Raw genomic sequence first — 27,448 nt, forward strand, 5'->3', positions numbered from 1 at the left:
TTTTTCATGAATAAACATACAATTATGTCATTTGGGCGTATTATAATGTTTTTAAAATAAATACATATATAAAAACATACTTCAGGAACTTCACGGACTTTGCCCCCGAAGTCAGATACAAACCACGCCCATCAGCGTGTATGTTTACATAAATGAATTTGATCAGCGATCATGTCGTTTTATAATAACACAAACTTTAATCTGAGCATATAATCGATGCCTCAACTGGATCATGAAGACACGGAGCCGCTGCTTCAGTCCTCTCACGAGGATGAAGACGGTAAAATACTTTAATACTCAGATCATAACTGCATTTAATAGTGCTGGAGCTCTCGGTCCGAAACGTTCATAATATTTACGTTAATGTAACTATAGTTGTACGTTTGAGGTCAATTAGTTGCTGATATTGACAGATTTGCCCCAGATCTATGAATTATTAAATATTAAATCTTGGGATTTGGAGGGTTAGATTCCTCACAAAAAAGTTACCAGTTACCACCATATATATATATATATATATATATATATATATATATATATATATATATATATTAGGGCTATCAATCGGTTAATTTTTAATCTAATTAATTACATTGTGTTCCAATTAATTAATCGCATATACAAATAGTTGCTGAGAAAGCCCCTCATATAACAATATTTCAATATATAATGATGAAATAATTATACATCGTTAAAATAAATATTCAGATAATTAAAATGCATTACATTTTTGTAGTAGAAGAGTTAATCATTGATAAGACAATACAAAAAGCGGCTTTTGAATACAATGTATTGTTTACTACCATATTATTGAACTTAATCATTGGCATACTGTTCACAGCAATCCATTTCAAAAGTGAATTTGTCAATCAGTTGGAGATTTATTATGAGGGCTTGTTTTAGGACCCGTCAATGTACACCTGCGTCAGACATGCTTGTGTTGCCTCATAAACATAAAATGTTTAGGTCACTGTGTCAAGTTAAATATAGTTTAAAACTCAATCTTTAAACACTTCTTGAGATCCCTTAGTTCTCATTTGCACTCCATCAAGTGTTTTGAACGCAAGAACATAACGCATGTTTGTGTTTTACTGCCTACCGTGTTTTCTTCACTGTATAAACTGTGCGTTGCTCATACAGCTGAAGTTTCACTTACTGCCCCCTGGAGTAAACAGGTGGTACTACAAGCTTACATTTCTCAGGAATCTTCCTTATTATATGGTCTGGGGGCATAGCGATTAATTTCGTAAATTCTTTTAACACATTATTTTTGGTAAAATTAATCACGCTGAATTAATGCGTTAAATCGACAGCCCTAATATATATATATATATATATATATATAATGTATATATTGGTACTACCAAGGTACATATCCAAAAATGTTATTGCCTTGGTAGCATGTCCAAAAACATTGTATTGCTATAGTACAATCTCCACAATTGAGGTACTACCAGAGTACTTTTTTATTAGTGGCTGCAGTTTTCTGTGATCATGTGTGTTTTAGTGTGGTTTTATTGATTTAGGGTGTTTCTATCAGGTGATCAAGTGTGCGGCAAGGAGAAGCTCTCTTATGAGGTGGCAGTCGAGGAAGCAGGTTTAAATCACCTTTATTTATTTAAATATGCTGATTTATTTCCTCGCCGTTAGTCTCAGATGTGTGTCTAGAGGCAGTTGTTTGTATCTGTCTGTACAGGGTTCGGGCTCTTCCACTGGCTGCTGTTGGTCGTCTGCGGCTGGGCAAACGCCAGTGATGCCGTGGAGATCCTGTGTGTTTCCTTCCTCCTGCCCACTGCACGCTGTGATCTCCAGCTCAGCTCGGCCGACATGGGAGTCCTCACTGCCAGCATATTCCTCGGTTATTATCATCCTTTATCCTAAATATGATAAAAAATATGAGATGAATGTCTTCCTATCATCTGTAAGGGACGGTTTTAGCCACGTATTGCAGATTGATGTGCTATCAAGGGAAATGGAACGTCTGGTATTTCCTCTGGCAGGTATGATGGTGGGCGGTTATGTTTGGGGGTATCTGGCCGATCTCAGAGGGAGACGCAGCGTTCTGATCGTGTCTTTGTCAGTGAACGGCACGTTTGGGGCCGTGGCGAGTTTGGCCCCGAGTTTTTGGCTCTTTCTGCTTCTGCGGTTCTTCAGTGGAGTCGGGTAACAACAATACGACAGAATAGTTTTTACATACACAGAAACATGTTGCAGTTAAGACAGAATGTCAACACATTTTACTAGAATCACCTGCATGTGTCTCGTGTCTCTCCCTCAGAGTTGGTGGATCCATTCCCGTGATCTTCTCGTATTTTTCCGAGTTCCAGCCGCGACTGCGGAGGGGAGCTATGATCAGCGCTCTCGCCACCTTCTGGATGGCTGGAAATATTTTAGCAGCAGGTAAAACCACCATTAATTTGGCTGAGAGTCAAGCTCAATGGATTAAGAAACACTCTTCATATACTTAGGACCTGAATGTGGTAAAAATCACTTTTTTAACCACAGACTTTTAAAGATGATATTTTGAATGTCTTTCTCCAGGTGCGGCTTGGTTGGTCATCCCCAGGACATATCTTAATGTTCATTTGAGCTGGTTGGATTTTCAAAGTTGGCGTCTTTTCGTGGTCCTCTGCTCCATCCCCAGTCTGTCATCAGCGCTGATCTTCAAGCTCTTCATGCCAGAGAGTCCCAAGTTCCTCATGGAGGTACAGACACCTGGAACACTGCTATCAGAATGAACAAATGTTGTCACAACTGATCCAAAGTTCTTGAAAGTTCAGCCAGAAAGTTGAGAACGAGGCTGTGAGGAACGGAGTAGTTCTTCAATTGTGTAAATTGTTCATAAAGCCATTGTTACTAGGGCTGTCAATCTAAATAATTACATGACATGCCGATGAAATAAATCCCAATTAATCGCTTATACCATTATTTGCTGAGAAAGGCCTCCAAATAAAGATAATTCAATATAAATGATACTTATTTGATAGGTGAAGTTTGTCGAAACTTTGATGTTTGCTTGACAAAGTCTGGATAGACAGAGAGACAGACAGACATGGATAGACAGAGAGAGAGACAGACAGACATGGATAGACAGAGAGACAGACATAGATAGACAGACAGACAGACAGACATAGAGACAGACAGACAGACATGGATAGATAGATAGACAGACAGACAGACATACGGTAGATACAGACAGACAGACATGGATAGATAGACAGACAGACAGACAGACATAGACAGAGAGACAGACAGACAGGCATGGATAGATAGACAGACAGACATAAATAGATAGATAGACAGATAGATAGATAGACAGAGAGACAGACAGACAGACATGGATAGATAGACAGGCAGACATAGATAGATAGATAGACAGACAGACAGACATGGACAGACAGACAGACATAGATAGATAGACAGACAGACATAGATAGATAGATAGATAGACAGACATAGATAGATAGACAGACAGACATAGATAGACAGACAGACATAGATAGATAGACAGACAGACATACAGAGAGACAGATAGACAGACATAAATAGATAGATAGACAGATAGATAGATAGACAGAGAGACAGACAGACAGACATGGATAGATAGACAGGCAGACATAGATAGATAGATAGACAGACAGACAGACAGACAGACATGAATAGACAGACAGACATAGATAGACAGACAGACATAGATAGATAGACAGACAGACATACAGAGAGACAGACAGACAGACATAGATAGATAGACAGACAGACATAGATAGATAGATAGACAGACAGACAGACAGACATGGATAGACAGACAGACATAGATAGACAGACAGACATAGATAGATAGACAGACAGACATACAGAGAGACAGATAGACAGACATAAATAGATAGATAGACAGAGAGACAGACAGACAGACATGGATAGATAGACAGGCAGACATAGATAGATAGATAGACAGACATGAATAGACAGACAGACATAGATAGACAGACAGACATAGATAGATAGACAGACAGACATACAGAGAGACAGATAGACAGACATGGATAGATAAATTCTATATCATTTCTTATACAAATATAATAATTCAGATATTCAGATTGAAATGTATTACATTATTGTGGCAGACGAATAAAACATTGACCTACAGTCAACAGCAATCCATTTTGCATTGAGTCTATTTGCACGTGTTCCTTTGTATCGTCTCACTGGTATTCAGCGTCATAAATGCTGCATTTCTAGGAGGCTGTGTCAATTTAAAATTATTTGAAACTTTTAAAATCGTCTTTTAAAATGTGAGGGCATGACCGGCTCTCATTCTGTGGCTGTGCTGCATGTGAGGATTTTGTGCTGACTGCCCCCTGCTGACGTGGCCCATAAAAATACATGTACTTCAAGCTTGAATGGCTCCTACAAAATACAATCTTTTATTACGGAAATTACGCACAGGGGCGTGGGTGCATGAATATTTTCCATAAAATGTATCAACACGAAATATTAATTTAAAAAATGTTGTAGTCTTGTGAATGTTGTTGTGTCGATCGTTGAGCAGACGAAACATTGCAACACAACAGTTTGACGTTAAGGCAATTCCGTCCCTCATAGTCTTGTTTTCGTTGATATCCAATTAATTATGGAGTCTATTCTCAGGTCTTTAACAGATTATATTTCTTGCTAATAATACCATATGTGTTATTAAAACTGAACGTTTATCAGGTTTCATGAAATAATCATTCTGTTTCCGCAGGCAGGGCGTGAGACAGAGGCTCTGTCTGTCTTCCAGAAGATGTTTAGACTGAACAACAGAGGTGCCGTTAAACCATTTCCTGTACGTACAACCTGAGTGCAACCTTCCCACTGTTCGACATTATCGTGATAAATCGGTTTATGATGATGAGTTTGTGTCTCAACAGGCACAAGGGCTTGTGATCAGACCTAAAGATGACGAGGAGAAGATCAGACCCAGTACAGGCTCAAGATCTGAACGTTTCTGTGGCCTTCTCAAACAGGTAATGACCCCTGACCTTTGACCTTTTTTTGTCTGTTTGCTGGGAATATATTAACCACCTCTTAATGGCTTTGCTGGATGTTTTTCAGGCACTGTCCCCCATTAAGCAGCTGTTCGTTGGACCGCTTGCTTCCAGAAGTGTTGTTCTGCTGATAATATTCTACTGCATTTCATTTGGGTATGAGAATAACTGATATATAGCCAAATACATAAAAAAAAAAAAAAAATATATATATATATATATATATACACACAAGTAAATATGGGACATTCTGTATTATTGTCCTCTTCATATGTCATTGTGTTTTTATTTATGACAACATTAATTCAACAAGACAAAAAGTTGCAATAAGTACATACAGTATAATTGGTATTTTTTCCAATATAGCAGTAGACTGAGATGTAACGCAACTTCTAATATGCACGATTTGGAATGATATTATTCTTGTTTTTAATTAATGGTTCCGGTTTAAATGATGCAGGCTACATTTATGTTTAATTAAATATTGTGAATCTCTCTGCTCAGGTATTATGGGTTGTGGATGTGGTTTCCGGAGCTGTTTAAGAGAGCAGAAGATGGAGGGTCTCCATGTGCCAACGCATCTAGAGTCCAAAGTTCAGAGAATGAAAGCTGCTACCCTGTCAAAACTGCTGGTATGAAGACATTATAACAAGGTTGAATCTTGACTAAATTAAATGAAACAAGGCGAGATTGATCATGATTAAAGGTACAGTTCACCCATAAATGAAGACTTTCTCATTATTGACTCACCCTCATGCCATCCCAGATGTAAATTACTTTCTTTCATCTGCAGAACACAATTATGATTTTTAGAAGAATATCTCAGCTCTGTTGGTCCTTACAATGCAAGTGAATGGTGACCAGAACTTTGAATCTCCAAAAAGCACATAAAGGCAGCACAAAAGTAATCCATATGTCTCCAGTGTTTTAATCGATGTCTTCTGATGCCAGTTGGTTTTGGGTGAGAACAGACCAAAATGTAACTAATTGTTCACTATAAACCTTGACATCAGCAGTCTCCTTGGTGATCGTGATTTCAAGATTACACTTCCTAGTGCCTCCTAGTGCAATAGGAAGTTAAATTGAGCTTGAAATCATGATTGTGCCAAAAGACTGCAATGGCAAGATATATAGTGAAAAAGGAGGTACATTTTGGTCTGTTCTCACCCAAAACCAACTGGATCGCTTAAGAAGACATGGATTAAACCACTGGAGTCGTATGGATTACTTTTAAGCTGCCTTTATGTGCTTTTTGGAGATTCAAAGTTCTGGTCACTATTCACTTGCATTGTAAGGACCAACAGAGCTGAGATATTCTTCTAAAAATCTTAATTTGTGTTCTGCAGAAGAAAGTAAGTCAAACACATCTGGGATGGGATGAGGGTGAGTAAATGATGAGAGGATTTACATTTTTTGGGTGAACTATCCCTTTAATTTTCATTAGTAAAAGCTGAAAAATGTAAGATATTTCAGGAAATTTCCAATTGGAAAATCTCTCCAAAATACAGTACATTTTGTTAACTTAAAGTGTGTTTTAAAAAGTTTTCATGAGTATATATATATATATATATATATTTGTGTGTTTTTTTTAAGTGTACATGGAGGGTTTCATAATCGCAGCCTCTAACTTGCCTGGAAACATCTTCACGATCTTTGTCATGGACAAGATCGGAGGGAAAGTCCTGCTCTGTTAGTACAGCATGCTTTATTTCTGTTTGTATATGAGAGAAACCTTGAGATTGAGAGTATTCTATGTTTTGATTGTGATCAGATGTGTTTTAATTCTGTGTGTATTTTGATTGACAGCTGTCAGTCTGCTGGTGTCCAGCATGAGTGTGTTTGTTATCTACGTGGTGAAGACTAAATTTCAGAGTCTGCTCGTGTCCTGTGTGTTCAGCGGAGTCTCCGTCATCTCCTGGAACGCTCTGGACGTGGTGGGGACGGAACTCTATCCAACACAACTACGGTAAAACACGCAATTCCCTAATGCTTCAAACCACAATATTACCGACTGATATGAATTCTCCAATAATAGTTTATAATTTTGTTTCTTATTTCACATGTAAACAGCCAATCATAAGAGGTAATTTACATATAGATGTCTTAAAGGTGCAGCAACAAAAAAAAAACTGTGCAAAATAGTTGTTGTTTTGGTGCACGAAACTGACTAACATAATATGTGGACAAAAGTGTATAATATCTTTTAGGGTGAATATATACTTTTTCAGTTTTGAGTGAACGATCTCCTTTGAAATTCTATCTGAAATTTAAATACAACTGTATTAAGTAGGTATGTGCATGAGTAATCGATTAATCAAGTACTCATTTGGCTTTAAGTACTTGACCAGTTGAATATCGCAATTTGAGTGCCTTTGCCAGCCGAAAGGATCAATAAAATGTTTTCATCAGAATAACACAATTTCAAGTAATCGAGTACTTTTTTTTTTTTTTTAATGTGTTAAAGAGTACTCAACTACAAAATTACTTATAATGCCCATCCCTAGTATTTAAGTCTGTTTTCTCTTTTTTAGCTCATCGGCTCTGGGATTTTTCACTGGAGTGGGGCGTGTAGCGGCGATTATGGGAAATGTTGTTTTTGGGCAGCTGGTGGACTCTAACTGTGCTGTACCTCTGCTGCTGGTCTCTGCACTCCTGTTGGCGGGAGGACTGGTGGCTCTACGTCTGCCGCAAACTAAACAGACTGAACTTACATGATACACACATGCAGTTAGCGTCAGCCAAGTCAAAGCATGTGATTCTGGGACCAAAATACTAAACCAAAGAGCTTTGTTTGCAGTTTCGCCAAATGTTGCACACGAGCACTTTTGGAAGCTTTACTTTTCTGTGCTGACTGGAATTCTGACTTCACTCTTAAAAGATTACAAAGACAATCAATGATGAATCATGCAAAATAAGACCAGGAAAATGTATTAAGGGTCATATTTGAGTTTATGTTGACTTTGTTGTAAATCCATGTGGAATCATAGAATATATGATCAATTTAAAGGAACATTCCATAGGAATATTTAAAGGAATATTTTATATAATTAATAGCTTTGACTTCCATTGCTGTAACTTTGAATTTTGCTTTCTATAAAGAAAAGGAAGGATGAGTCGAAATGATTGTTTGTGGTAATCAACATTATGCCACATATGCTGCCGATTGAGCTTAACTTGTATTGAACCCGGAACATTCTTTTAAAATTTCGTTGATTGTGTCATTTTTGTACGAGTGTAAATTGTTAGCTTTTTTTACAATGGCTATACATTTTTTTTTATTTAAATAAACAGAACATCCAATGATGCAATGCTTCAACAACTTTATTTTGTCCTATCTGAACATCATCTACATTTGTAAGTAACCATGGCAACACTTGCAGAGCAATGAGGTAGAGACTTCTAAAAAGCAAAAGGCAACAAGGAAGTGAAGGATGCTCTTTGGCACAGCTTCAGCAAGAATCTAGGGTAATGGGGCAACATTTGCTTGACGGACTGATTAAACTAAGATTAGGATAGTTTAGTTCTAACTTAAACAGAAAACTCAATGTAACCGGGAGTATTCAACCCCTTTCTCAATTAAACTATTTTAAAACCACTGGCAACAGTGCTACATTAAAATTTAAGTGCAACAATTTGATTAAAACTATGTACAGCACAATCTCAGCGGTCAAAGTGCGTTCCAGAGTTGTTAACGTGTATCTGATCTGATGGTTGATGGCGGGGTGGTTGCTTAGCAACAGCATCAGCTAGATATTTCACAAACCAAGATGCTCATCAACCATTTAATATAGTGTTAAAAAAGCAAAATAAAAAAAAAATAAAAAATGGCCCCACAGGAAAAGACACTTGGGACGGGAAAACTTAAAAATCTTCAAGTCTATTGGTTCATATTTCCATGGCATGACCCAAACCAGCAGGTAGAAAAGCAGGGAAAACTGCCTTAAAATGTCAACATAACAAAACTCTCTAAAAATCCCCAGCAGACCAGCCAAATAAAATTATATCAAATAAAATACTGGACTGGAAATGTTGACAACAAATGAAAGGCTGAAGGCACCAACTGGCATTTGCCTGCATCAGAGGATCAAACCAGCGAGATAATAAACTAGTATTCTATGCCTGCAAAAACACTTTAACTCTTAAAATCAGGTGGCAGTTTCTCTCCCGGCCACCTCCCTTAAACTGTGCAAAAATGTGTGTGCATAGAGCATTAACGAATGAGAAAGAGAGCAGTGCAAGAAACGCATTCACTTCCCCAAAAAACACTTCCACATTCTCGTTAAAATATTTCCACAAAACAGTAAGCTCAGTCCAGACACTCTTGCCCATGGCTGCTCCTTGGAGAAACAGCAGCTTCCTGGCTTTGTTGTTTTAGTTGGGATTCAAGCCCTTCTGGTTCCTCATGAGAGGTTGATGACTGCTCAAAACCTCCAAAGAGTGCCGCCAATGCCAGCAGGCCCGACAATAGTATTTAAAACAGGCCTGAAAAAGAGAGTTGACACCATAAATGAAAATTCACCCTCATGTTGTTCCAAAGCCATCTGACTTACATTTTCTGTATGATTAAACAAAATTAAAAATTGTTATGAATATCCCAGTCTGTCTTTTCAACACAATGGCAGTTCATAGCGACTGACTTTATAGCTTAAAAAGGACCCAAACGTATCATAAAAGTAGTCCATGTGGCTCGGGCATCATATTGCAAGTATTCTGAAAGCGTAGGATACATTTTGTTGAAACAACCTAAAATTTAAAGGCTTAGTTCACCCAAAATGTAAAATTCTCTCATCATTTACTCACCCTCATGCCATCCCAGATGTGTATGACTTTATTTCTTCTGCAGAAGACAAATGAAGGTTTTTAGAAGAATATTTCAGCTCTGTTGGTCCATACAATGCAAGTGAATGGTGACCAGAACTTTAAATCTCAAAAGCACATAAAGCCAGCACAAAAGTAATCCATATGACTCCAGTGGTTTAATCCATGTCTGTAGAAGTGATATGATAGCTGTGGCTGAGAAACAGATCAACATTTAAGTCTTTTTCTACTATGAATTCCCTCCCTGCCCATTTGGTGTCGATATGCAAGAATGCGAATGCCAAAAACAAAAGAAGAACTCTTTTGTGTTTAGGAGGGCTGTTTGAAAGTGGAGATGTATAGTAAACACAGGACTTTCTCACCCACACCTATCATATCACTTCTGAAGAAATGGAGTCGTATAGATTATTTTTGTGCTACCTTTATGTGCTTTTTGAGATTCAAAGTTCTGGTCTCCATTCACTTGCATTGTAAGGACCTACAGAGCTGAAATATTCTTTTAAAAATCTTAATTTGTGTTCTGCAGAAGAAAGAAAGACAAACACATCTGGGATGGCATGAGGATGAGTAAATGATGAGAGAATTTCATTTTTGGGTGAACTGTTCAGTTTCATTGAAAATCTTGACATACCTTTGGGTCTTTTTTAAGCTTTGAAGTGAGTCACTATCAACTGCCATCCTACTGAAAAGACAGGCCGTAATATTCATTAAAACAACTTTTGTGCTCAGCATAAGAATAAAGTCATGGGGGTTTGCAACAACATTTCATTTTTGGGTGTACTATTCTTTTAATGTGGATTGAACAAGCCGTAACTCTAGATATGATGCTCCACAGCATTTGGTACAAACCTGTGCCCTACAGAAGAATGGGCCGGGCTGACTGCTACACATTTGGCACAAAGAGTCATCCAGATATGGGTCAATCTGGACCTACAGAAGATGAGAAGTAAGAGTAGTAGATTAAGGATTGAAACACAGAACTGGAATGATCTCATTGTTCTGGTTTTATACAGTAAGTTCAACTCAGTACCTTCTTGGTAAACTTGGAGGTTTTTATTTGCACAAATGCAGCAGTCACAGCTTTCAAGTAGCTCCTCTGGCTTCTGAAGGTCACTCTGCCAGAACCTAGAAGGAAAAACTCAACTTTAAAAGGAATATTGCGGGTTCAATACAAGTTAAGCTCAATCGACAGCACTTGTGGCATAATATTGATTACCACAAAAATTATTTATTTAAACAAAGCAAAAATCTGGCTTATAGTGAGGCACTTACAATGGAAGTGAATGGGGCCAATCTGTAAACATTAAAATACTCACTGTATATAAGTATAGCCAGACATAAACACTGTGCATGTTAACCTGGTTTTAGTGTGATAAAATAGCTTACTAACCTTTTCTATGTAAAGTTATATCCTGATGAATTAGTGGCATAAACCATAAAATGACCATAAAAATAACAATAAAAAACTTTAAATAACTTTACAGCACAAATAATACACAAGTTTTAATAGAAAAATTTATGTAAGTGTTTTTAATAAATTACACTGGCGGCCAGAAGTTTGGAATAATGTACAGATTTTGCTCTTATGGAAAGAAATTTGTATTTTAATTCACCTAAGTGGCATTCAACTGATCACAATGTACAGTCAGGACATTCATAACATGAAAAAGTACTATTACATTTACCAGACGCTTTTATCCAAAGCGACTTACAGTGCACTTATTACAGGGACAATCCCAAAGAGTTAAGTGCCTTGCTCAAGGACACAATGGTGGTGGCTGTGGGGATTGAACCAACAACCTTCTTGTTACCAGTTATGTGCTTTAGCCCACTACACCACCACCACTATTACAATTTGAAAAAGCTCAATGTTTTAAGATCCATAACACTCTTTTCCAATTATCTGTTGTCCAATGTCTGTGTTTCTTTGCCCACTCGAACCTTTCCTTTTTGTTTTTCGGTTTCAAAAGTGACTTTTTCTTTGCAATTCTTCCCATAAGTCCTCCTGAGTCTTCTCTTTACTGTTGAACATGAAACTGGTGTTTAGTGGGTAGAATTAAATGAAGCTGTCAGCGGAGGACATGTGAGGCGTCTATTTCTCAAACTAGAGACTCTGATGGACTTATCCTCTTGTTTAGTTGCACATCTGGTCTTCACATCTCTTTCTGTCTTTGTTAGAGACAGTTGTCCTACAGAAGACTGTAGTTACACCTTTGTATGAAATCTTCAGTTTTGGCAATTTCAAGCATTGTATATCCTTCAATCCTCAAAACAACGATTGACTGATGAGTTTCTAGAGAAAGTGGTTTCTTTTTTACAATTTTTGTCCTAATATTGACCTTAAGACATGCCAGTCTATTGCATACTGTGGCAACTCAAAAACAAAAACAAACACAAAGACAATGTTAAGTTTCATTTAAAGAACCAAATAACTTTCAACTGTGTTTGATATAAAGTGATTTTATGATAAATTTAGCATAATTACTCAAGGATAAGATGTTGGAGTGATGCTGCTGTCTAGATTTGATCAAAAGTTACATTTATCAAATCGTGATGTGCTGTTTTTTACATCAGTGATGTCCTGAATATACTTTGTGATCAGCTGAACTCCACTTTGGTGAATTAAAGTACCAATTTCCTTCTGAAACATTTCTGCCTTTAAACCCTCCAAAAATTGGCTCAATTCACTTCCATTATAAGTGCCTTAATGTAACCTTGATTTGTGCTTTTTTTTAAGAAAAGGAGCACAGTAACGGCATGTTTTTTTAGATGCCGTGTCAGATTAAAAAGAATGTCAAGTTTTAAAAGGATCTCTTGGGACACCTATGGTCTGTTATATGCATTGTGCTGCATTTAGCTTATTTAGCGCAAGAACGCGTTCAGTCTGAACAGCCCCTAAGATGCTAACATGCATGTAACAAATTAGCAGGCCCAAACGGAATCTGTAGAATCTTTTCACATTTTCTGCACTAATATTTCTGCAGAAGGGAATGCAAAAGGTATTAAATAAACCTGAGAGTACTACACTCTTATTGGCAGCTAAAAGCATCATGAAATTATCCAAATATTTCAAAAACAAACATGCATGGGAGGGGGAATGCGTAAACCGTTTATGAAAGACAGATGTCGCAATTCTCTCGCAAATATCTGCATGTGCAGATTCTGTCAGGGCCTGCAAATTAGGCAACGCTGACAGCATCTCACAAGCTAAAGCTAAGTGTTGTTGGTGTTTAATGAGCTAGGGCAAGTTTTAAAGTTACACGAACAGACCTATAGGATATTTGTGCTTGTCCGTGTCGATTCCTGCAAACACAACCCCTCCGAAAAGCTCGTCCATGATGTGGGCCAGAGCCTCTGCATTTAGCATGCCATGCAGCGCGCCCACAAACACCGTCTTATTGCGACAGAGACGCTGGGTGGGATAACGGATGAAATTACTGTCTGAGATCACCCACGGGATGACCTGCACCTGCAGCACAGGAAATGACAGAGATGAGGTCAGAGGTCAGATGTCAGTGGTTAGGAAAATTGAGTGTTGCATGTTGTTCTCACATCTTTGTTGTAAATTCTTCTACTGGACAGTTTGTAGTAGAACTCCAGATAATCATCAGACTGCAGATGGTGTTGAATACAGGCCTGAAGGAGGATCTTCACAGACTTCTCACAATTAAACAGTAGATACACGTAACCTACACAAACACACACACTCACTTAGCACAGTAGTTAGCATACTAAGACTGAGGCTACGTAGCACTACAAATGACTTCCCAGCAAAGTAACTTGTCTGTCATAAACCAAAATAAAAATGCTATGGGTCCATAGACGTCATTTATGAATTGAAGAATGTTTACACACAACTTGTCATCATTTCTCACCCTCATGCTGTTCCAAACCCATATTAATTTATTTCTTCTGTGGAACACAAAGGAGATGCCAGGCATTAGGTTCAGTCTCCATTCACTTTCATTGCCTCTTTTTTCATACAGTGAAATTGGATGGTGACATTTTGCAAAACATCTCCTTCTGTGCTCTATGGAGGAAAGGTAGTCATATGGGTTTGGAAAAGCATATGGATTTCACTAAACATAAGGTTAGTGTTTCAAACAATCTCTTCCATGTTAATCTGAGTTTATGCCACAACATGCCACAACAAGTGAAGTAAGACAAGATATTCTGAGGGTCGCTTAGTTTCTATTTTTAACATTTAGCCCCACCTACAGTGAAATTATATTATCATGCTCTATAAAGCTGTGTATTAAACATCAAATATGTTCTGATTGGCTGTAATTTTGTCTCTTTTTGCAGTATTTTGTGACGTGTATATTTAAGACGAGGAGTTTTAGATTGTTGATGATATATACTACTACTTGGTAATTATAGGAATGCTCGGGGTTCAAAACAAGCTCAATCGACAGCATTTGCGGCATAATGTTTATTCCCACAATATTTAGTTCAACTTGTCTCTCCTTTTCTTTAACAATAAAGAAGCAAAAATCTGGCTTACAGTGAGCCACTTACAATGGAAGTGAAAGGGGGCCAATTTGTGGAGGGTTTAAAGTCAGAAATTTGAAGCTTGTAATTTTATAAAAGCACACAAAAGCTTGTGTATTATTTGAGCGGTAAAGTTGTTTAAATCTTATTTTCAGGTTTCAGGATTTAAAGGTTTATGGCATTACATCGTCATTAAGGTTATTAAGTGTTTTTAATCACACTAAATCTCATGTCTCGTGGCTATACCTTTGAAACAGTGAGTATTTTTATGTTTACAATTGTCCCCATTCAGTTCCATTGTAAGTGCCTCACTGTAACCCAGATTTTTGCTTTTTTGAAAGAAAAGGAGGAATGAATCATTATTATTTTTGATGTCAAAAATGCTGTTGATAGAGCTTAACCTGTATTGAACTTGAAATACTATTTCAAATATATGAACTAATATTAATACTATTAACATTAATAAGACCATTATTATTTTTTTTTGTTTTGGATTTTTTTCCCTTTTTCTCAATCTGGGTGGCGAAGGATGAATCCCAGTTCCCTCCACATCTCAGACCGTCAACCCACGCATCTTATCACATGGCTTTTTGAGAGCGTTGCCACGGAGACATAGCCTGTGTGGAGGCTTCACGCCATCCACTGCGGCGTCCACACTCAACTCGCCATGCACCCCACCGAGAATTAAACACATTATAGCGATCACGAGGAGGTTACCCCACGTGACTCTACCCTCCCTAGCAACCGGGCCAATTTGGTTGCTTAGGAGACCTGGCTGGAGTCACTAAGTATGCCCTGGGATTTGACTAGTGAACTCCAGGGTTGCACCATTATTAATATTACTAATAATACTCTTAATATCAATATTATTATTTATGCATATTTATTCATTATTAATATTAATGTTACCTTGTGGAGGACAGCGTGGATGTCTTCCGTCTTTACCAGGCCACTCAACTTTCAATGAACCAAAAACACTGAATGTGTTCAACAGACTCGCTATGGAAAAAATAAAACAAATAAAAAATAGTCTTCATATCTTGTTTATGTCCAGAGAGATTATACAGAATAATAATCTATAACTCAAATGTGTGTTCATCGGCTCACCCTCTGTGATGTCCCACGGGACACCTCCCAAAAACACTTTACAGGAGTAAACTGGGTATTTGTAGTGTCGGGGGGGAAGCCGTCCTTCCCAGTTGTAGGTGGCTTCATTAACCGCTGTGACAGACAGTCAACAAGAAACTCTAAAATATTTACATAGAATACACACTAGTGTACATATATTAGCCTCAGTTATGTGTATCAATAAATAATTATAGATGTGATTAATAATTATAATGCCTAAAATGAGTTTTCAATATTTTATGTTCTTTTTTAATCAATTACAGTATATCTTTGTTAATTGTAACCACCACAATGATGTGCATAGAATAATGCAGTGAAGTCTTAATCTGTTTCCTGTTTAATGTGTAGGTGGCTAATATCACCATACCAGCAGCTTGTTTATGAAGCTTCGCCTCTCTCTCGATGCAGACCGAGGGTTTGTTCAAACCCAAAGCGTCCCAACCTGGCCAGGTGGACCCTGTGGACCAGCACCCAGCCAACGACCCCTCAGGCTGAGGAGTGGGGGTGAGGGTGGATAGATGGGCATCTGCGCCAAGTTTCACACCCTCTACTTGCAGTCCGGGCAACAGCAGGGGTAACGGGGGAGAAACTCTGAAAGAGACCTCAGGGAGACAGACACACAGACAACACAACTTCACTTTATGCTACATACCATACTAAATAATATTTACAACACAAAATACTATATATATATATATATATATATATATATATATATATATATATATATATATATATATATATTTACTGTATATACTATTCTATACTATAAACTAATATAATAAATAATATACACTTTACTACATATTAATATACAGTTAAAAAAACAAAAAAACAATCAACATATATTCTCTGAAAACAAGTCTTAACCCTTTCGCATGTACAATCAAACCGGTGTGATTACACTTGGCTGGGCTCAGACAGGTACGATCAAACTGGAGTGATCTGCATTCATGCTGCTATTTACCATTTGGCCCCTATCTATCATGGCCTCGTATTAATCTCCATCCCTGAATTGGCTACATCACTCTACTCTCTCCTCCCCACCAATAGCTGGTGTGTGGTGGGCGTTCTGGCGCACTATGGCTGCCGTCGCATCATCATCCCTATGCTATGTAAAGCGCTTTGAGTGCCTAGAAAAGCGCTATATAAATGTAAGGAATTATTATTATTATTATTACTATTACCAGCAAAATCGGTTGTCATAATGACTGAAGCATTGTCATAACGAACCAGCTGCTCAAATAGTCTTTTCAACACCATGATATCTTTATTTATATATGTTACAAACTTTAAAACTATAACTAAATTAAAGTATAAAGCTGTTAACGTTGGAGCGCACTGTTTAGATGGAGTGCTGCGGCCATGTTTTCTGATGTCAAAGAATATACAAACTAGTCAGTCCACTCGAGCCTTCTCCCATGGCATCCATCACAACCACTGCCGGGGCTGGGAGAGTGGAAGTGCTAGGTTTTTATAACCTTCTATGCTCCTCCTTTTGTATGCTTCTATGACAATACAAATTCAGAATCCCATCTTGCATTGCAACGAAAATATTGCTGCACGTATAGCCGGCAAGTGCGTTTGCGATCGCATCTTATCTATCATAATCAATCGTTAGAAACGTCTAAAAACCACATTATATGTTTGATAATATATTATCTGACCTTCAGTTCACCCGCTGTGATATATTCTGTTCTCCAGTACATCTGCTGTGAAGTGTAAGGTAAGATTTATTTTAATTGCAATGTGTATTAATGAACTCATACTGGGAGATCTGTCAGTACAGGAGAAACTCACGTGTGAAAAGGTTAATATCTGATATCTACTGTAAAAATACAGTATGTTTTTACAGTAGCACATCATGCGAACAATCTCCAAGACACGGGTTCTGGTCCCATAGAAATTGGGAAGTAAAACAATGACAATCACGTTTTGAAGATTGCATTTTTGCTCACAAAATAGTTTTAGTTTTAGTGTTGGGGTTTGGGCGTATAGTTAATAAAAGTTGCATTACTGTTGACTGTATAACATCATTTACAATTAAAAATACAACTCGCTTTTGGCGCCACCCTGTGGCTATTTCACCTCAACATACGATGCTTCAGCCACTGGGGGCAGTGTTTTCAAATCTCTGTAAGTACAGACCGATTTCACCAGCAGACATTTTGACCTCCTGTCGCCGAATTCACAGTGTGATCAATCTATACCAGGAAATACTTTATATGGGTATCGTTGTATGGGTTTGTGACCTGAACCATGTTACTCACCAGCTGGTCAGATCCAGATGAGATTCCGCTGGTCTCAGAGTTGACAGGACTGCTGGGTCCAGAGTGCAGAAGAGAGTGAGGTTCTCGCTTTGGCATCACATGACTCAGGCTGGAGAACCGCTCCAGCAGGTCATGCCCACCGGCGGACTCTTGGGCTTGGAAGCCTTGATTCTGACCCGGATCGCTGCCTTGTGGAGCACCCAAGAGATTCAGCACTGCAAAAGAGAACTTGAATGAATATTATGGATGAGAAGTGTGTCTCTATGTCAACTAAATACCATTAATATCAATATGAAATGACATTCACAACCATTTTACTTCCATAACGTGACATATTTCTAAGTGAAACGGGATATTTAACAAGCACTGAATTGATGGAAGGCGGAGCAAGTTATTACATTTTGATAATAATATTATGAAGACAAACTGTTTGTCTTTAGAATAACATCCACAGATGATTTGATCACAATAAGACCAGGAACTGTGTGAATTTTTAAGCACTTGTTTACCTTTATTCCTGTAGAAAGGCTAGATGAATGAGACAAGTGCTGGATGAGACAGCAAAAAAGAGAAGCTCTCTGTGTGTGTGTGTGTGTGTGTGTGTGTGTGTGTGTGTTATGTTCCTCTATAACTGGATTTAGGTCAGAACAAACCTTAGGCACCAGCATGACTTTAATTTATAACAGTTGAACACATATACACAGAAACTCGTTTACGCTTGTAATATAAGACAGGGAAGCTAAAGAGAAAGTTGAAATGAAATGGAAGCCAATGTAGATAAAAGCTGTGTTCTGTCCTCTGTGATGGGTGTGAAAGTGATTAGTCATGAGTGAGAAAATGAGATATGAGGTGTCACTACAGATCAGACCTTCTAGAACAATCTATCAAAACACACGTTTGTTTTCTATCATAATTGGGACTTTCCATTGACATGTGTGAAGCTTCACAGATACACTTTCACATTTTCATTAAAGGGAAAGGTCACCCAAAATTGAACGTTTGTCATCAATTAAACAGCCTCACGTTGTTCCAAACATGCCTGTCTTTCGTTTTTCCATCTTTGAAACAATGAAAGTGAATGGTGACTGAGGCTCACATTCTGCCAAACATCTCCTTTTGTGTCCCACGGAAGAAAGAACGTTATCACGGTTTGGAACAAAAAGATGAACTATCCCTTTAAGACATTATTGTGTATGTTTATTCGGCCATTTTCATTGTGGGGACCATTGGCTGCGCAGGCAAAACGTGATTTACACCAACACACAAACTCACAAAGTACCTGAAACTAGCCTGAACTAACATAGGAACAGCCATACAACTATTAAGCATGTTATCAAATGCACAGTCAGCATACAATCCCGCATGCTGATACACAAATACAGTGCAGATTGACTCACTGGGTGTCTGTGAGCAGGTTTGGGGCGGGCGCTGGGGTTCCGGGTGGATCCAGGGTGGCTGGTTCCAGGAGGGGAGGCTCAGAGACAGCAGGCCCAGACTGAGCTCTTCCACACTGGGCACACCAGACGGAGAGTCCTGCTGCTCTGGAGCAAACAGCATTCTGCTAACCAGTGGAGAGCTGCCTGTGCCAGAACCATCTGAGAGAGAGAGAGAGAGAGAGAGAGAGAGAGAGAGAAAGAGAGAGAGAGAGGGGGGTCTGAAATCGTTGTGTGTCATCCATAGTGCAAGAAACAGCTAATTAATCCCATTTATACAGTTTGTTTTATTGTGCTTATGTTCTTTGCTTTATGTCATTATTAATATTAAGTGTTTTTACTTTACATTATTACTTTATTTTTGTTGTATTACTATTATTATTTCTTAAGTTCTGTTTAGAAAATAATCTTATAATGCTATACTATTTGCTACAGTTTATAATACAATACACCAATTTTCTTGCCAATAATGATGAACTGGATTAAACTGAGTGAAACTGAGTTAGAATGACAGAATGATAAAACAATAGATATCTACAGTAAATAGAACGACAGATAGACAGACGATATAGACAAACAGATAGATGATAGCTAGATAGTCAGACATATGATAGCGACAGACAGACAGATAGAGAGACAGACACAGCAACTACTTCCCTGATTGCACACAAACACACACACACACACACACACACACACACACACACACACACACACACACACACACACAAACGTTTGAGGTGCAAACCTGTCATAGTTCCAGTTGAGGTCATCGTACCTCTTTGTGTTCATCACTGACCTGTTAATCATGTGATCCCACCAATGAAACCTCACACACTACTGCTAGTGCTAAAGCCATACTCACTACATCACAAACACTCCACCTGCCAGAGCAAAGCCAACAGCCAGAACCACCTCCCCATCCCTGCATAAAGTCTCTCTGTGTTTCTGTGGATGAGTGTGCGTGTGTGCTTTGAATCACATGTCAGGGTACCAATGTACTGTCTCTCTCTCTCTCTCTCTCTCTTTCTGGCGAGTCTTCCATTTGTGGCCTGACTCAGCACAGACAGAGAGAAGGGGGAAGGGCTCCAATAATCACTGTGATTCAGCTCATTTAACACACGCACACGCACGCACACACACACACACACACACACACACACACACACACACACACACAAACGCACACAATATCTGTTTGCTAAACCCAGGTTGAACCAAAAACTGCCCTTAGTGTTTACCCAACACAAACACTGCAAACATTTCTCTTTCGACCTGACAAACTCTAATCTGTTGAATTGGTTTTACACTTCTGGGAGTCAGGGTGCACATATTTTTATCACTCACCCCGAAACAAAGTTGTGTTTTAGAGGTACCAATTTGACACAATGAGTGTTTCTGAGGAAGAACTAGATGCTGAATTTTTCCAAGTTAGTCACATTATATCTTTAAAAGTACAAAACTGAGTTTTAGTTAAGACACTTTGTAACCTAACCACGATTTTAACAGGACAATCACTGTTGTGTACCACGGAAGAAACATCTGGATTTGGAAAGAGTCAAGGGATGAGTATTAGAGATTAGTGACTTATACCAGCCATTTGCATTGTGTAAATAAAGATGGAACCAAAACCAAATTGTAACCAAATTTGTTCACTGAAATTTAATGCATGTATTGAATCAATTTGAAATTCTGTTTGTTGATTGGTTGGTGTCTATGTAAATAAAAGTTGTCTCTTTTTTTGTAGGAGTCAAGTCATATCTAATACAATTTTTTACGTGTTATCATTGGACTGTGTTGAGTAAACAAAATGTATATGGCATAACTATATATTCTACTAGGTTTTCTGAATTATAACTTATTATTTCTAAATGAACAGAAATTCTAATTACAAACTCATACGATATACAATCATTCCTACTGACTTTACAAACTTCAAGAAAAAGCAATTAATTATGGAATTTTGTTCAAACACATAATGTGATATCAAACTAATCTCTCTAAACCTGCCTTAAAATCTTTTGACTTTAAACTTAGAAGCTGGTATGTTTAATAAAATAGCTCCCTATGCACAAAGATAATTTGGTGTCGTTAAGGTCTTACAAATGAGTGTATAAAGTTTATTTGGATAGTTCATCCAAAAATGAAAATTCTCTCATCATTTACTCACCCTCATGCCATCCCAGATGTGTCTGACTTTCTTTATTCTGCAGAACACACATGAAGATTTTTAGAAGAATATCTCTGCTCTGTAGGTCCTCACAATGCAAGTGAATGGGTGCCAAAAATTTAAAGTTCCAAAATCCACATAATGGCAACATAAAAGTAATCTAAACGACTCTGGTGGTTAAAGCCATATCTTCTAAAGTAATATAATAGTTGTTGGTGAGAAAAAGTCATTTTTCCTTCACGTTCTACTTCTTCTGTTTTTGGTGATCCACATTCTTCGTGCATATCAAATTTACTTAACTATTGAACTGTTTCTCACCCACACCTATCATATTGTGTCTGAACACATGGATTTAACCACTGGAGTTTTATGGATTACTTTTATGCTACATTTATGTGGATTTTGGAGCTTCAAAATGTACTTGCATTGCATGGATCTAAATAGCTGAGATATTCTTCTAAAAATCTTAATTTGTGTTCTGCTGAAGAAAGAAAACTATACACATCTGGGATACCAGCAGTGTGAGTAAATGATGAGATAATTTGTATTCCTTTATCAACACCAAATAATCTTGTAAAAACATCTACTATATCTAGAATATACTATTTTGGGCTGTTTTTGTGATATCACTCAGACTGATTTAACTGATACTGTGTGTGTGTGTTGATCTCAGTTACCTGCAACGTGTTTCCAGATGTTCTGCTGTTTGACCCCTGTGAGGAGCCCAAAGTCCTGATAATTTTTCCTCTAGTAATCAGACAGAGAGACAGTATGACTGTAACCTTTCTGAGGGAGTTAGCACAACCTGGGTTATTATGAAACTATTCTCCAGAGTAGAGAAAGAAAGTTGCGAATTACTAACCCAGGGTGAAGTGTGAACACAATGAAACGAGAAAACACAGGACTCTAAACACAACTACAAGTGTGAGGCATTTAAACTCGAAATTCTCACCTGCTAAGTCACAGCTAACTACTTAGCTAACAACTACTTACTGACTGGGAGTTTACCAAACAGTTACTGCTTATTGTGGGCTGCCTTGGTAGCATTTTGGGAGCAACAGGAGCGTGCAAAATGCTGTCTATGTGTCATTTTCTTTTCTTTTTCTCTTACGTCATCCATTTAATTGGCTATTTCTTTATTATTTGTTACCTGCCTTATGAGCACTGGCATATTGTTTTAACTTTTTGTCTTTACAAATGTATAGTTTTTGTCTTTCTCTGCCTCCTACACGCGCGCGCACACTGTTCCTTACCCTGCATAAGTCCATTGGACGCTCTTTAAACAGCAAAATGACACAAAGACGGCACCTTTGACCTGATAAAACGGTTGAAGTCTCTCAAAACGACAGTTTTTCTGTTGCAAATTCTGGTGCTGGACACACTCTGTTTCAAATATGGACACACTGATGCTGCCTTCACTTCAGTTTGTTAACAGGCATCTCACAAGTGCATGTCTCCATCGCGTGCAAATCACATGCACATCCGAACGGTCGCGCGCACGGATCTAATTATTAATACCGGCATATGCGTAAATATCATATATGTCTATATAAAATATTCAGTATCAGTCCATATAAGCAAAAATCCACACCAATGATCAGTCCAAAATAAAAGACACTTTAATTTGAGTGCACGTTCAACATTTAAAACTCTTTATAACAAATAGAGGTATAATATTCAAACAACACATGATATTCTCACAGTCACACAGTGATGAGTCAATAAAGCCAGATTTTGAACTTAGTAAAGGAAGATCAATTTTATGCAACAAGCACATCTTCATTACTTTATCTCTTCTTAAATAATAATAATAATAATAATTCTAAAACTATCTACTAGCAATGCCTTCACCAGGAAAACTGCTCTATATTGCATTAAAATATCTTTAGGGTGGGGAAAAATAGCAATGGCAAAAATTGCAAATGAGAGCTTTACAGCATCACTGAATAAATTGAAGATTTGATAGTTTGAAAATCATCCTGACACTGAAAAAATATGAGAGAAGAGAGTTTAGTGCAGGAACCCTTAAACCAGCCCATAGTCCTACAATACAGTAGTTACATATTCGTAAAAATATTACAAGAATGATTTGATGAGGTTGCTACAATATGAGACGATGGCAGTCAGAGTTAATATAATCTCTGGCAGTAAATTCATACAGTTGTGTGGAGCTGTTCTCCAAAATAAAAGCCACTTGGTTTGATATTTTGTTAACTAATGCAATTACAGTATATGAATACATTTTTACTTTTGGGGGCACTGTATTATAAGACTAAAACATGATTTCAGAGCTCCTGTTTGAACTGATTGTGGTTTTATTCAGTTTTGTGCAATAATTCAGCCAAAAGCTAAAGTTTCAAGATTTGTTTAGCCTTAATGTGACACAAAAATCTATCCAGACTAAAAGATATCTCTCATCTCATTGACTGGAGTTCATCCCATGCAACATTTAATAAACAGAGACGAATATCCTAATTAATGGGCCCCTAATATTTTGGCAGATGCTGCAGCTGTTCTGATATACCTTCTGAGAATTCTCTCATCCTGGATTACGTTTTGTGATGCTATAAACAGGGGCGATAACTACACACAGCTGCAAATATAAGCGGTAAGCAGCAGTAGGTGGGTGTCCTGTAGGGGGGTGCCGTCACTGCGACAGCGCCTGCAGGATATCTTTAACCAGCATCGTGCCAATCACCATCTTCTCACAGTTCACCATCAACTGAGCTCCGCCCCCTTCCTTCATAGCTACGGTGATGAGCACAAGACTGCCGCTGCTGACGGTTTTACCTGCAAATCTGTAAACAAGTGAGGAAGAAAGAGTAGGAGGCGTACTGAGATAAAGTTCAGATCACAGGCCAGAAAAACTGACGGTAAAGCAGAGAAAAGCACAGAACCAATGAAATGTACAATCAAATAATATAAAACGAACTAAATTATTGTGCAAGACATATTTTCTATGTAACTTTGGCTCTGTTTCAAACTCTGGTGAACTGCCTCGCTGTCTGTGGTCTACATAAACAGCTACCTTCAAAGGGAGCATCCTAAAGGGTCGTTCAAAATTTATTTTATTCTTGCACTAAAAAAAAAGTTTTTTTCACATTACATGCCGTCTAAGGCCACATCAACACAAATCCGTTTTACATTTGAAAACTGTTTTAAGCTTCCAAAATTCATTGTTTTCCAACGTCTGCAGTTATGGAGAGTGTTTCTGAAATTTTCTAGTGTGGATGAGAGGCGTAGACGTAGCTAAATTAATGCATTTTCAAACAAAATCATGTTAGCGTGGACGTGGCCTGCGTAGCATTCCTGCTCAAGATGCTGTAAAAACAGCGAGCAGCGGCACAACAATCAAAAACAATTTAAGTGCATATTTAACCCTTAAACAGACAACGTGCATCACAAGAGTTTCTCACCCAATCTTGTTATCACTTATCAGAGTTGGGTCTGTTTTGAGTATGTAGGTCACATGACTTCTGTGATCGTTAAGTAAGCCTGACCTTAAACCAACATGGTGCAGGACATGCTGACTTTTATAATTAATTATATACAGTATTAATCTTACTTTTCTTCAGCAAAAAAAAAAAACAAACAATAAAACTGCTAATATTAATTGTGAACATTGTCTAAAGATGCAGAAGAAAAAAATTAAGTCATATGTTGTTCATGCTATTATTTAGCACATTTTGAAGTGTGCGTATCCCCTGAGATGTTACCAGACTGAGGAAAGTAAAGGGTTAATCCACAATATTAGACATACACATTTATTACACTTACACATGCAACCTTGAAGCTAAACTTTTCTTAGTTTGTCACACACACACACACATGTTTGTTTTCCTATCCTTATGAGGACTTTCCATAGACATAATGATTTTTATACCGTGCAAACTATAGATTCTATCCCCTAAACCTAACATAACCCCTAACCCTAATCATCACAGGAAACTTTCTGCATTTTTACATTTTCAATAAAACATTGTTTAGTATGATTTTTAAGCGATTTGAAATATGGGGACACTAGTCTATGTCCTCATAAAGCACATTTATAGCATAATAACCTTGTGATTACCAGTTTATAACTTACAAAATTGTCCTGGTATATCACAAAAACGCGCACACATGCACACACACGTACACGTACAGTGTGATATGTTTTAAAATAAGAGAGGAAGTCAGAAACTCGTCAGAAATATTGATGACTTTGACTGTTTTGTACCAAAGTAGGGCAACGTATCCTAGGAGATACAATTCATAAAATCCAAAATATATAATATATATCAATAATTCCTTTGGATATCTGTTAATTAAGTACAAATGATACAAAATGTGACTTGAAATGATTTTTTGCTAATCATTTTCCACTCTTGCCTATTTTAGGGTTAAAAAACAACAACACACGAAAAAAAACAGCAAAGATGGACGCAACAACGCGTTTGGTGTGAATGGATCCTATCTGAAATGGAACCTCATAAATGACTAAAATCGACTTGCACGTTTAGTTGATTCCAACATAGTACGATGTTTAAATGTTGGTAAGCTAATCACATGATACTGACATTCTAATCACAATAATATGGCGCACACAAATATTGGGTGAAATTTTTGATTTAGATGGAACTATTTTCTACTGATACTTTTCATCGTTTTGGTCTTACAGTTGCAACATCAAAATAGAACTCATGTGCGCTCACAGGTGTGTTTATATCACCTGTTTTACAATGTCTTTGAAAGTCTGATCCAGTTAGAATTGTGAGTTGGAACTGTTTTATAATACTAGTGTGACAAGGAGGAGGGCGTGACCAGGGCGCGTTGGTGCACGGCCAGCGCTGAATCAGCTGATCAGCGGGAGAGAGAGATAAAGGGGAGCCGGAGGCGCCGGGTCTGGAGAGAGAGAGACGCACACGGCCGTGATGCATGTGTGTCTGTGTCCATATGTTTTATGTTGTTTTAAGTTCATTTATATCATTAAAGTTTATGTTGACTGTTCAGCCGGTTCCCGCCGGCTCCTTGCCCATCCTTATACTGTTACAAGTTTTACTTATTTTGTCCAATTAAACAAAATAATTTGGCACAAATAATTTACTGCCAGGCTTATTATATATTTGTTTGTTTCAATAATTGTATCTATTGGTTTGCGTTTCCTCACATTCCAAACAAAAACAGAAAGGAAAAAAAATAAGATAAAGTAAATATATATTTTTTAAATAATTTAATTTAATTGATTATCCCAAAATTTGCAATCAATTGTTACATGTTAATTCTGAGGTGTTAAGAAATCGAAAGTAAACTCCTCTCAGGGGCGTGACATAATATTTTGTCATTCATACTATCAATCGTAAATATTGTGTAGTATGTTTTATATTGCACTTCGTATTGTAAGACTTCACTTGCCTCCCATTTTTTTCTTAAGAATCGAGATTAGTATGGAGTCGATTCCAAAATTTCTGAAACCTAACAACCCTACCTTAAATAGCCATTACTAAATTGTATTTACACAATCATAATTAGCCATTTTTTTTTATTAAATTTCCAGTAAAATACCTATTTCATTAGTTATATACACCATTACTGTGATAAAAGATTTTGGTGACTTCGCCCAAGCCGATTCGTCTGTTTATGCTACCTGCACTCTTTGTCCAAACCGCATGGGACTCTGCTCAGGTTGGCAGTGGCCGTGATTCTCTCAACGATGATATGTTCATTCACACATTTCTCTCCAAGAGTCAACTTCTCAGAGATTTCATTCATCCCCATCAGTTTACCTGTGGGAGAGAAAAAGATTCAATCTGTTAGAATATATATTTATGACGCCACAAGTTACGGCCACTAAAATTGAGCTGAAAACTCGGACACAGACTGAATCAGTTAAAACTGTAGAGCTTCGTTTGTTGATGTTGAGGATGTTGTTTTCTGTTTTGGGAAGGTTTTGTGTTGACAGTAATGTACTCATAAGTGTTTCACTGCAAGTCGTGACTGTTCAGGGTCAATCAGATGGGATCTGTGTTTGTAAAGCACATTCCTAGCGAGATGCAGCATATCCGTACCATGACATGCCGTGAGGTAATGCATAGTCATGGTAACAGTCACCAAGACAATAGCTGAAGACTG

The 27,448-nt window shown here is 37.7% G+C and overlaps 3 protein-coding genes across 6 annotated transcripts in view; 1 reads left to right on the forward strand and 2 right to left on the reverse strand.

The window, feature by feature from the left end:
• The first annotated feature begins 132 nt into the window (after positions 1-132).
• On the forward strand, positions 133-8,321 carry LOC127640438 (synaptic vesicle glycoprotein 2B-like). Its single transcript, XM_052123014.1, has 13 exons — positions 133-280; positions 1,541-1,597; positions 1,697-1,858; positions 2,001-2,163; positions 2,279-2,400; positions 2,542-2,705; positions 4,745-4,825; positions 4,911-5,006; positions 5,095-5,183; positions 5,532-5,659; positions 6,621-6,716; positions 6,834-6,993; positions 7,559-8,321. The coding sequence occupies exons 1-13, from the start codon at positions 217-219 to the stop codon at positions 7,740-7,742; spliced, it is 1,566 nt and encodes a 521-aa protein (XP_051978974.1). The 5' UTR covers positions 133-216; the 3' UTR covers positions 7,743-8,321.
• Positions 8,322-8,342: 21 nt separating this feature from the next.
• On the reverse strand, positions 8,343-20,108 carry LOC127640439 (cytoplasmic polyadenylation element-binding protein 1-like). Of its 3 annotated transcripts, none has more exons than XM_052123018.1 (11): positions 20,033-20,108; positions 19,132-19,329; positions 17,735-17,949; positions 15,832-16,066; positions 15,444-15,557; positions 15,246-15,335; positions 13,398-13,534; positions 13,116-13,314; positions 10,876-10,970; positions 10,695-10,775; positions 8,343-9,509 (listed from the first exon to the last, which is right to left on the reverse strand). In XM_052123018.1, the coding sequence occupies exons 2-11, from the start codon at positions 19,289-19,291 to the stop codon at positions 9,399-9,401; spliced, it is 1,437 nt and encodes a 478-aa protein (XP_051978978.1). In that variant the 5' UTR covers positions 19,292-19,329; positions 20,033-20,108; the 3' UTR covers positions 8,343-9,398. The 3 variants fall into 3 exon arrangements, with proteins under 3 accessions (XP_051978978.1, XP_051978977.1, XP_051978976.1); XM_052123017.1 differs by having other exon boundaries at positions 13,116-13,308; positions 19,916-20,082; XM_052123016.1 differs by having other exon boundaries at positions 19,916-20,082.
• A 2,838-nt stretch (positions 20,109-22,946) lies between these two features.
• Positions 22,947-27,448, reverse strand: part of LOC127640463 (AP-3 complex subunit beta-2-like) — a 41,648-nt gene continuing 37,146 nt past the window's right edge. For both annotated transcript variants that reach the window (XM_052123049.1, XM_052123050.1), the window contains 2 exons: positions 26,964-27,102; positions 22,947-24,135 (listed from right to left, as the gene is read on the reverse strand). In XM_052123049.1, coding sequence (XP_051979009.1) covers positions 23,985-24,135; positions 26,964-27,102 — 290 coding nt within the window. In that variant the 3' untranslated portion in view covers positions 22,947-23,984. The remainder of the gene's footprint in view (positions 24,136-26,963; positions 27,103-27,448) is intronic.

Source organism: Xyrauchen texanus, chromosome 49, assembly GCF_025860055.1.
Source record: "Xyrauchen texanus isolate HMW12.3.18 chromosome 49, RBS_HiC_50CHRs, whole genome shotgun sequence".
Classification (NCBI taxonomy): Eukaryota; Metazoa; Chordata; class Actinopteri; order Cypriniformes; family Catostomidae; genus Xyrauchen; species Xyrauchen texanus.